The sequence below is a fragment of the Nilaparvata lugens genome, chromosome 3 (assembly GCF_014356525.2).
Source record: "Nilaparvata lugens isolate BPH chromosome 3, ASM1435652v1, whole genome shotgun sequence".
Lineage (NCBI taxonomy): Eukaryota > Metazoa > Arthropoda > Insecta > Hemiptera > Delphacidae > Nilaparvata > Nilaparvata lugens.
The window spans coordinates 78,025,844-78,038,338 of record NC_052506.1 but is presented as its reverse complement, the minus strand read 5'-3'; the positions used below and the strand labels follow the sequence as shown (position 1 = coordinate 78,038,338).

The window sequence follows — 12,495 nt, the reverse complement described above, 5'->3', positions numbered from 1 at the left end:
TCCCCACATGAGCTCCAGGCTTGTGCGTGGGTAATGGGATGGATGATGATTAGATAAGATAACGATGGGTAAAAGAATGAACACTATGCTACAATTATCTGTAGCTATTATGTCTTTAATTATAATGTGTTACATTACAAGTTTGAGGCTGTGCAAAGGCTAAAAATAAACTTTCTACTCGTGATATTTTTCAAAGTTTTTCGATTTGTATATCATCAAGCTATCAAAATGAAAAAAAATTATGAGCGCCTAAAGATTAAATTTTTGGGACAGAACATTTCAAATTCGGTAAGATATAAATCCATGAGATTTAGAAGATAGATTCTTCATGGTATTGTTGATCTAGTAAAACAAAAATTTTCTGAAAATGTCAATTTTTAAGATAGTTATTCAATTTACTAAAAATAACTTTTAGTTGAGTTATTTTTGGTAAATTGAATAACTTTTTCAAAAATGTATATTATCAGAAAATTTTTGTTTTCTAGATCAACAATACCATGAAGAATCTATCCTCTAAATCTCAAGATATCTCTTACCGAATTTGAAATGTTCTGTCCCAAAAATTCAACTTCAGGCCCTCATATCTCAAAAAGTAATGATCGGAAAAAAATGCTTTTCTGAGAAAACTTTTTCATTTTGATAGCTTGATGATATACAAATCAAAAACTTTGAAAAATATAACGAGTTGAAAGTTCATTTTTAGCCTTTGCACAGCCTTTATCAGCTGATGTATCTCGATCGAAACTGAGAAGGCGCCTAAGGGCCTTGGAATAAGAAAGGCCTCATTTCTCACTGCTCCAAATATCACTATCACGACTATAGAATAAATTCATTCAATCAATTAATTAATAACTTCAAGGATTCAACGGTAGTCTTATTCTCTATTATATTCATTCAATCAATTAATAACCCCAAGAATTAATTCATGATCACGAAATTACAAATTTCTTTACATTAGCTTTCAAAGTATATGAAAGAAAGACCATGGCAGAGCACTCACAACAGTGCTATAGATAAAAAGCAATTAATTAAGGTGGCATAATTAAAAATAAAAAGCAAAATACCAATAATCGAATCAAATATAGTTAAAGGACATGTTGACAAAATACTGAAGCTATTTATATAGTAATACTGTAATTTGAATAATCATTATTCACTTTAATAGCATAATTTACTCCACTCATCTATAGTATAATAAAGGAAAGAACTGGCTTATACACGTACGGGATAGGAAATTCACGAATGACGCATCAACACGTCTAAACTGCTGCACTGATTAACTTGAAGTTTTGTATATAGATTCTTAATTTACCGAGGATTGTTATAGGCTTATTTTAAATTCTTCCAGATTTCAGCAGGTCAAGTTTTCATCCATCATCATGTCTGAGCTACTGGATTGATTAACTTGAATAATTCTCAATTTACCGAGGATGGTTATAATCCTATTTTAGATTCTTCAAGATTTCAGTAGGTCAAGTTTTCAGTTTGTCAAGTTTTTAATGAGATCGGCTAGTATACAATAATAATTGTATAAATTCTTATATTCTCAAATTGTTGTATTCTATTCTTCTACAAAAAATAATTTTCAAAGATCACCTACCCCAAAGATATCCCCGGAGAATTAGTGACCAGTTCTATCATAAAACATAGAATGACAAATCCAAGTTTCTTCAAGTCTGACATTTAGACCCACAGAAACTTACACTAAATTTGAAGTATTTTATTTGTTTTTCTGTGAAACTGTAGAATGAATGATATTTGTTATGGGACATAACTATTTCTAATTTCTTTCTGTCTTCATTCCTCCTTCTCTGAACTGAAATTCAATTCACTTAAAATTGAAATAAATCATATTCTATTCTACTACAAAAATTAATTTTCAAAGATCACCTACCCCAAAGATATCCCCGGAGAATCAGTGACCAGTTCTATCATAAAACATAGAATGACAAATCCAAGTTTGGTCTTCATGTCTGACATTTAGACCCACAGAATTAATCACTGAATTTAAAGCCTAAATTCTACATGCCAGACATTTAGACACAGAATTAATCACTGAATTCAAATTTGAAGGCACTACATGGCAAATTTTGCACAACACCAGCACAGAACTAATACTGAGAAGACCGCGCAACTTTCCAGAAGTGATAATGCGAACAGCCGGTGCGAAATGCGTGAGTGAAATACCGGTAGCATGAACGGGAGTTACTATAGACTCTTCTTGATACGGAACAGTCGAGCGTTGCTAATCAAATGATACAAACATGCTCCTCTTGATACAAAACAGTCAATAGATGCCAACCAAATTATACAAACATGGGTATGATGTTTTTATGTTTATATATATATCTGTATGTGACCGGATCTCGAAAACGGCTCTAACGATTCTCACGATATTTGGAACAAAGTAGGTTTATGATATGAAGATTCGATTGCACTAGGTCTCAACCCTGGGATAACTCGCTGAACGACATTAAAAGGATAGATACGTCCTTGGAAAAACAGCTGGAAATTTTGTCTTCTGTCGATACCGTGGAAGTGAGTGAACGAGTGCATGTGTGTGAGATCATCCAGCTGATCTCACAAGAAGAAAAATTCAGCAAGAGAAACTAATTTTCGTTTATTTCTCTTTTTTTTAGAAAACATGTTTACTACAGAAAGTCCAAAATATTAGCTAGATGCTGTTAGTGTAGAATAGTTCATATATATTAACAAATATTGTAGCAAACAGTATATCATTCAAAATCGAATTCATAGTATATCTATTTGTAATTGATGATGTGTTTGTTTTTTGAAGTGTGAATAAATTGTTATTTTGATGAGTGATAGTAGCTTAACCTAGATTTTGATTTGGACTGTAGTATAAATTTGAAGAGGGACAGTTTTGGGCATAAGCCTGTTGTGCTTCCTCGTATAACTGTAGAACTAATTGTACGACTGAGAAAATGAATAAATAAACAAATATAAACTATAAATTCAATCTTTCGTTACAAATTTTCTATGCTTTTACACTCCAGAGCAAAGCTCGGTCCCCCGATATTATCATGTAAGATATACTATTTATTATATTTGAATACATGTAAGCTAGACTAATAATATCAAGATGCACGAAAGTAAAACTATATCAAACACTTATAAGACCGGTAGTGACATACGGCTGTGAAACTTGGGTTCTCAACTCCCAAAATATGAACGCATTAACCTTCCGGCAGTAGCGCTGTTGTAAAAAATACAACAGTATCAGTTTTTTTGCTGCACAAAACTATTGAATGGGGTGGTGTCAGTGAATGAGTCACCTATGCATTCCAAAACTTTCCCCCATCACAACACTGAGTTTCAGTATCAACCGAGCAATGGTTCACTCTTTAGGTGCCATTTAGTTGTGACAGTGCATAAGATAGGGAAAGACTGTATACGGGGACTGTAAACGAGCCAATAACACAGGATTGATGGCTTTGCTTGATGTACCTTATTGGGCTATGAAATGGTAATCATCCAAATGTTTATAGGCGTAAAATAATCCAAGAAGATGGAAAAAGTAATTATACAATTAATTAATATGTTTTGACAGTAAACAGAGTACATAACACTTGGAAAATTGTATGTTGTACAACACGCGACTGCTCGTGTGATTGAGTAGGGCGCGACTACCGGAAGATTGAGGATTTTCGAAAGAAAAATAATAAGAAGAATTCATGGCCCCATATGCGAAAATGTCTTTTTCTTTTAAAATGTCTTTGTTAAGTGACATTGTGCGGGGCAAAGATATAGGCCTAGTACAATTCATAAAGTCTAGAAGAATCAGCTGGCTGGGACATGTGCAAAGAATGGAGAACAAACAATAGGATGCAGAGGCAGATGGTTGTTGGAAGAATGGAAGGAACTAGGAAAAGAGGTCGCCCGAGAACACGATGGCTGCAGGTTGTAGAAAAAGCTCTAGCGTACCTAGGAGTGAGGACCTGGAAGACACTGGCTAATCAGAGAGATGAATGGAGGTGAATTGTTGAGGAGGCCAAGGTCCACGCAGGGCTGTAGCGCTTCGTAAGTAAGTACATGTAAGCGGCATATGAGCGGTAATTCACATATTCAAATAAATCTCACAATATAGAGATCCTAAAAAGATTAATGATCAAATCATGGAGAAAAGATAGCATGAGAAGATAATGTAGCCTATGGGGCTTTTATGTTCCAAATTTCAAGTCGATTTTTTGTTAACTCAACCCGGTTATGCCGTCGACTACTGTCTAATAGTAGTTCTGTGAACAATGAACCTCACACAGTTATAAACTACAGCCTCCTCTAATACTGTCCTTCAGAATAAATTGTGTCCTGTCCTGTCTTGTCGGCGAGATATGGCATGAAAACGGCCAATGGCTGATGGCTGTTTGGGTTGGTGTATCGACAATACTAATCCTCTGTTGTTAACAACTACTATCATCAAAAGCTAATTTCCTACAAGACATACTTGCAACTGGTCAGCCCGAGTTGAAAGCAGAGGGAGGTCGAGAGAATACAATGTTACTTTGAACTATTGCATGCAATCATTTACCAATTGCATGCAATTAATGGTCGTCTCGACAGCTGAGTAATCATGCATTTTAATCATTCTATAGTCGGATTTTCACGTTAATATTGGCGTGTGAAGGAGGCTCCTTTTCCTTTATATATATCATTTTCCTTATACTATCCTTGAAATTCGAAATTTCAAAATACATTACATATAAATCGACGAGCAATTCAAAAAGGAACATTCCTGTCAAATTTCATGAAAATCTGATGCCGAGTTTCGCCGTAAATGCGGATAATGAATATAAACATAAATACATGGAATGCAAAACTGTCGAGTTAATTTTTAGACCTCACTTCGTTCGGTCAATGATATTGGGAACGATATGATATCATACCATATGATACTTATATAAAACCATTTATGTATCCTTTCTCGCCTTATGAATGATAAAGGAGTTAGCCTATTTTATTGTCCAACGAGCTCGATATGTATACAGCTGGGTTCGCACATAACAGTGAACAGTGAAAATATAATTTTCATAAGTTGTAATGAGATTATTCATACTCGGACAGCGATCTCAGTGGAAATAATGCCATTAACACTTATGGGAATTCTATTTTCACTGTTCACTGTCACCGATGTGTGCGAATCCAGCGTAGTGGTCAATTTATTTAGTACAAACGTTTCTAGAATTATGGTACCAAGAATACGTATTGAATGAATATTTGAAGTTGATTGATGCGAGCATTCGAAAGTAATCGTAGAACAAACCCACAAACACCGACTCGAGCTCCAAGTCAAAATTAGGAAGTAGCCAAGAATAGTATATAGACTATAGAAATATAAAGAAAATAAAAATCTCAGTACCCTTTTTTTTGAAATATTTTATCACTACATGTTTCGGACATTTATGCCATTTTCAAGTGATAAGGGTACTGAGATTTTTATTTTCTTTATATTTATATTATAGACTATAGCTATACACTATCCTTGGGAACTAGCTACGCTCATTCAACAAACGACGGACCAACGTCAAGTATTAAACTCATGCAACACAACTATGTAACGTATCAAATAAATGCAACACAACCTGCTCACGTATCCAGGTGAGCAGTCTACATCTACAACTAAGTCGAGAATCCTGTCGTCTGCTACTGCTGTGATAAGAATTAGCGCGATTATGATAACGCGAAGCACTCGACAAGAAGAAGGAGAAGAAACAATCGTCACATTTCACACGCAGCAAAAGTACACGTGTCCAACACACACTGGCTAAAAGTTACTAAAGCTGAAAAGCACATTTCTCAATTTCATGGTCACAATGATTCCAACAGACAAATCCCTTATGCCTCATGACATTAATAATGTCGTCTATTTAATAGTGAGGTCCACGTTATAATGGCAGTGTTTAAGGCTGTGCAAAGGCTAAAAACAAACTTTCTACTCGTGATATTTTTCCAAGTTTTTCGTTTTGTATATCATCAAGCTATCAAAATGAAAACGTTTTCTCAGGAAAACATTCTTCCCGATCATTACTTTTTGAGATATGAGCGCCTGAAGTTTGAATTTTTGGGACAGAACATTTAAAATTCGGTAAGATATAAATCCATGAGATTTAGAGGATGGATTCTTCATGGTATTGTTGAACTAGTAAAACAAAAATTTTCTGAAAATATCAATTTTTGAAAAAGTTATTCAATTTACCAAAAATAATTCAACTAAAAGTTATTTTTGGTTATTTTTAGTAAATTGAATAACTATCTCAAAAGTTTTTGTTAATAGATCGACAATACCATGAAGAATCTATCCTATAAGTCTCGTGGATTTATCTCTTACCGAATTTTAAATGTTCTGTCCCAAAAATTTAAACTTTAGGCGCTCATTTCTCAAAAATTAATGATCAGAAAAATGTTTTCCTAAGAAAACTTTTTCATTTTGATAGCTTGATGACTGAAACTTTGAAAAATAGCATGAGTAGAAAGTTTATTTTTAGCCTTTGCACAGCCTTAATTAGCAGTTGTATTGCTATCCTTGTCTATCATTCAACAAACCGGATAGCGCTATCTCTATCTCGCTTTGCTCTGTTGCCAGATCGTCTTTCAACAATGTAGAATTAATAATTTATTAGATTCATGATGTAATTGATTTTACGATATTTCATCTTAATCATGAAAAAATTGAAAAATATAATTTCTTGCTTAATAGAATATAATATTGATTATTTGAAACGAGAATGAACAATTAATATTACATCAATAAACCTGTATCAGCTACCGTCTATAGAATGCATTGACAAGACAGATGATCAGCAACGTTGTTCTCCTATCTTTCTCCATTGACATTATAACGTTGTCCTCACTATAGTCCCATGGTATCATGATAGATGATGATTAGTTGAAAACTATTTATTTTCATTCTCCTCTTAAGGTACAACATTTTATTGTGGGTTTCCATGATTTATTATTAGCTATTTCATACGGCATGATTATCAATTTAGCTTACGGCTTATTAGTATAGCTATATTTCCGCGAATTAGATAATCTCTTTTCATTTTACCCCTTCCACAAAAAAAGAAGTCAGAATATATGATTATTTAGACAGATATCCAAGCTCGTAATAAATATACGCCTTGGCTTCCTCAGTCAATACTATCATAGAGAAACAATAGCGTAAGCTATTGCTATAGCTTATGCTATGTATTGTTTCTCTATGATACTATGGAATGATGTTCATTCCTTTATTGAACTATCCCAAACCTGTTAGGCTACACCAAGAGGGTTTTCACATGCAAATTCACAGTTTATCAATCCATACGTCTAATAATATAGCCTACCTATTTTCAAAATAGATAGGACTTAATGGGTTTTGGAAACGAGACGGGTCCGCCGAAAACAATGGATAAACAGGTAAAAGTTTTAGTGACCATTCAGTGTTATTAAATTTAGAAATGCTTATTGGTTTTTAATAGTTTAATATTGATTTTTATCAATTATTAACGGTGCCTATTGTCATTAAATTTCTGAAATTTTTGTGGTCTATTGTTAAGGATTCACAAATTTCACATCCCCAGGAATGTACTGGTGGACCAGTCTGGTTACTTGAAGGCACTTTCAGCTGCAAACCAGTGATTAGATAAACACACACATTACTATTAATGATAAATACAAATTTAGTTAAACTAAGACCATTTATTTAGAGTAAATGATGAGACTTAACACTTTACATAGGTTACATTATGTATTCAATCTAATAGAATTTGAGAGGACATAAAAAATCGTACATTCAATAATTATCAAATTGTATGTATCACAACTTTTTTTAAATTATTTTTATTTTTTATTCATACAATAAGTACATCAACAAAATGATAGGGAGAGAAAAAATAAGGTGACCTTGTGCTATTCCTCGCCCAAATTTGGATAATTAATTCAATTCAATTTCAATTTTTTCGATTACACATAAGATATAGTCAGAAATAGTTCCTTCACTTCACAAAATTTTCAGTCCATGAGTATATTCACTAAGGACCGGTTTCCGAGCTCGGGATTTAGCCAAGTTCTAGACTTTAAACAGCTGGAGTCAGAAAATTGGCTTTCCAAAACGGGGCGTAGTCGTAGTCCACGTTCAAATTAAATCTCGAAAAACTATAAAATTGAACACAAAATAAAGTAAAGAGAAAATAGTGTAGAGTTTTAGCTACTTTGAATTATTAAGACCGACATGAAGACCATGGGTGACATGGGAGGCAACTGTTTCACGGATAGCAGCAGAAAGAGGCAAGACCGTGAATCAGTTGAAGAGAATGGCTATGGACAGAGAGCAGTGGAGAAGATGGATCCGAGGCGACCACTCAACGCTGTCAAAACGGCACATTGGGATGGATAAAAAAGAAGAAAAATTGGAAAAACGTTTCCAATTATAGGAATAAGAAAATGAAGATTATCATAAAAACTACGTCTACGCCCCGTTTCGGAAAGCCAATTTTCTGACTCCAGCTGTTCAAAGTCTAGAACTTAGCTAAATCCCGAGCTCGGAAACCGGCCCTTAGAGTTTGTCTCTATACAGCTTGTGAGCAAGTCGAGGTCCATCAAATGAACCATTGGGAATAATACAATTTCAAGTACTTGATTACTGATTTAGATACAATATTGTAGAAAATACAAGTGCTTGCTACCAGCTATAAGTGCCTTCCAGAAACTATAAAAGGGCCACTAATGAGGGTGATGAGGCGGAATCAGAGGACAATAGTTGTCGAGAGTTGGAAGATGAACCTTTTTGAGCCTCTATTGAACAATATCCAGTGAACAGGTAGCAGCGGTACCGTCTCCTTTTCATAACCCGAATTTATAATTATTATTGAAGTAGGAATGAGGACTCACTCATCTGTGACGCTTGCATGGTTCTGAAACACTGATCCAGATTCGGCCTGCAGAGGTTGTTCTTTTAGAGAATTTATTTCTTCCGAAGGCGCCTCATCAAAACTGGAACGAATCTCTTGGTCTAGCTGTCTTTCCTCCTGAAACAAAACCAAATATATATGAAAATTATTATTAATACCAAGTTAGTAACAAGTAGTTCTAGAACGAAATGCATTTGAAAATAACCAACAAAATTGAATATTATTGAAATATTCGAATAAAACTTCTCTTATATAAACTCTCATATAAAAGAAGTGTAGAAATAACAATTAGAAATCTAAAAACCCTTTTAAATTGTTCAATTACGACATGTTTTGGCTATATGATGCCATTATCAAGTCATGTTTAATACAAGTTTCGGCTACATAATACCATTATCATGTATTAAACATGACTTGATAATGGTATTATGTAGCCGAAACATGTCGTATTAAACATGACTTGATAATGGCATTATATAGCCGAAACATGTCGTGATTGAAAAAAAAGTGGTACTTGGATTTCTAATTTTTATTCTTATTTAAGAGTAGCCCTACAGAAAAAAATACAAAAGAAGTGTACTACACTAATTTTAATATTAGGTTTTTCAATCAATCTTTCAGAATTTTTAAAGACAGTTTTGGGCTAAGCCTGTTGTTTTCTTCTCTCAATCATATTATTGTATAATAAAATGATTTGTGGATTTGTGATTGTAAAAAGATCGACCACTTAAGCTCAACTCACACTTACGCGTCTCAGGTCGAGAAGAGACTCGACTCTAGTCAAGAGCATGTGTTTTCAAATGGTGACGTCGCGGAGACCAGAATAGACTGGTCTGAGTGTCACCATTTGGAAACACATGCTCTCGACTAGAGTCGAGTCTCTTCTCGACCTGAGTCAAGTGAGTGTGAGTTGAGCTTTAGATGTCAAAGGCACTAGAAAGAGAGGAAGACCTAGGAAGAAATGGGGGGAATTGCATCGCCCAAGATATTGTAGAGAAGGGACTAACACCAAACGAAGCCTTTGACCGAGCATCCTGGAAGCGACTGAAACGAAACGCCGACCCCACCTCAGTGGGAAAAGCCTGAGAAAAAGAAGGAGATAATGATTGTTTTGATTGTCAATAAATGTAATCATTAAATAATTAATTGATTTCCGTCATAAATTTCGTTTTACATTTATTCTTCAATTTTGAAAATTATATGACCACTTTGACAAGTGACGTGATGTAGGCTGACTTAGTTTATTGTAGTTACTGGATAAAATGATGACATAAAGATTATATTGTCAGGAAAATATTAGTGTCAAGTAAATACCTAACCCTAATATGGAACTTGGAACATAGGGTCGGTTTCCGAGCTTGGGATTTAGCAAAGTTCTAGACTTGCATTGTGAAATGACGCCATCGATCCCACAAGTGTGGGTAATGGATGAAGGAGGTATAAGGTACTTTAAACAGCTGGAGTCAGAAAATTTGCTTTCCGAAACGAGGCGTAGTCGCAGTCATTGCCATAGTCACGTTTGAAAAACTAAAAAATTAAACATAAAAAAAAGAGAAAATAGTGTAAAGTTTCAGCTATTTTAATTATTTCAAGAATCAAGAATTTTATTGGCCATAAAACAACATTACTTTACATTTAGGAATTGATACATAACATTTAGGAATTGATACTTTACATTTAGGAATTGATACATTTAGGAAAATAGGAACATTACATTTAGGAATGTTCAATTTCGTTCAAATTTACTCCAGCTTTTAGGCTACTTAAAGCCAGCGAGAATATGCACACAATAAAGTTAAATATCGAATAAATTGATATATGAGCTAAATTACAATGAATAAAAGTAACTTACGTCTTTGAGTCTTTCAAATTGAGTTGTGTCAAAGTCCACCGGTTTTTCATAAACTGCCTTTTCCACATCCAATTTTTTCGATTCTTCCTCCTGAACTTCTTTTGTTGCTTTATGAGATTGGCCAATATTGATGCCATGCTCTGCGGCAACTATTATGAATAGTATACCACTGAAAATAATTAAGAAACAATAAGTCAAGCGTTTTGTACAAGGGTGACAATTTTGCCAATAATAGGTAATAATAAACCAAAATTGAATAGCACTTTCTATTAAATGATGAATAAAAGGGAACATGTTCAACACTGTAGCATTTGTAAATAAGTACAGCATGATTTCTTGATCATACCAATACCAAGATCAACAATATTTTAAATTGAAGCTCATTTGTTTAAAAACTAACCTGAAATGTCAATCAATTAATTCATTAAGTAGTCAATGGATAATCTTTAAACATTGAATGCGATTTTAAATTATAATTATAGGCATCTACTTATTTTATACTCTACAAGTAGTGTTGATTGCAATCCACCAACTATTTCATCATTCTGTACGCATATGAACCCAAATTACTACTGACTATTTCAATTAGTTTATTCTATCAATATGAACTTTTAATAAAAATTGGTTAAATATAATACCAAAGTATGACAAATAATAATTTATGAGCAGAAAATAATCAATAGAACACTCACCTGGAAATGATGGAAGTTAGCAATAATAATTGATAAATCAAGCTTAGCCGACTATTCATACTGATACTACGCTCATTTCAATAAATGTACATTTTAATTTACTAATTTAAAGCCCAATTAAGTCATTATGATTAATTAAAACCAAAAGGAACTGTGTAAAATCTGACATACAGATAAAACGTTGAAAAACCAGTAAACTGACGTGTAATAACCTAAACTTGAACTTACTCCATTTTGGAATTGGAGTGTACCAGAATGCAAGGTCGTTGAGTCAGCTGATTGGATTAACTGATTTGAATTTTGATATCAGTGATTCTTTTTACATCAAAATGAAAATATAATATTTCTATCATATAACACGATTATATAATATAAATATTGTCAATTCTCAACATTATCTTGATATTCTTCTAAACTTTGGAAAGTAGATAGTAGTAAATGAGTGGTATCAGTGAAGCGGGAAGTTTATGCCCAAAATTCAAATTTGAATTTTTTGAATATTTCTGTGAAGAAACTTCTGATGCTTTGAACAATAAAACTTCATATTAATTAAAACCCATTAATTGTTGATGAAGCTGTCCAAACATCTAATAAAATTCATCACAGCAAAATCGGTTAACGATCCACTATTATTATGTAGCCTACTCATATTATCAGAAATTAATGAATGAAAGTGGGGAGTCCGGTCTCACAAGGTGTCAAACTATCAACTCGATAAACTGAAAAGCTTCAATAAATAACAACCAAAGTGCAGGCCTATGTATAACTTCATTTCTTATGGGAAGAATGATACCAATACTGTATTAACTTGACAAAATTTTTAGGTACGGTACCTATAGGCTATACCTACTCAAGTTTTTATTATAATAAACAAATCCATCAACAAAAAGCTTTAAATTTCAATTAAAAAATATATTTTTGAACAACAGTAGACAGTGAAAAGATCTTACAAGTCATCACATTGGCGAAATTCAGTCCTATTCTTGATTTATAAGCATTTTTGAAGATGAGTGATTTCTCTGATCTGTGATTGGAGGAAAGA

The 12,495-nt window shown here is 33.5% G+C and overlaps 1 protein-coding gene across 2 annotated transcripts in view; it reads right to left on the bottom strand.

Annotated features, from left to right (window-relative positions):
• The window catches only part of LOC111045445, a 97,917-nt gene extending 86,213 nt beyond the window's left edge, over positions 1-11,704 (bottom strand). Inside the window, exons 1-3 of one of the 2 annotated variants that reach the window (XM_039424703.1) lie at positions 11,454-11,704; positions 10,762-10,930; positions 8,890-9,026 (exon numbers count right to left, since the gene is read on the bottom strand). In XM_039424703.1, the coding sequence (XP_039280637.1) occupies positions 8,890-9,026; positions 10,762-10,930; positions 11,454-11,512 (365 nt within the window). In that variant the 5' untranslated portion in view covers positions 11,513-11,704. Of the gene's footprint in view, positions 1-1,894; positions 2,180-8,889; positions 9,027-10,761; positions 10,931-11,453 lie in introns of those variants that run through there. The other variant, XM_039424704.1, reaches the window with a different exon arrangement.
• Positions 11,705-12,495: the final 791 nt, after the last annotated feature.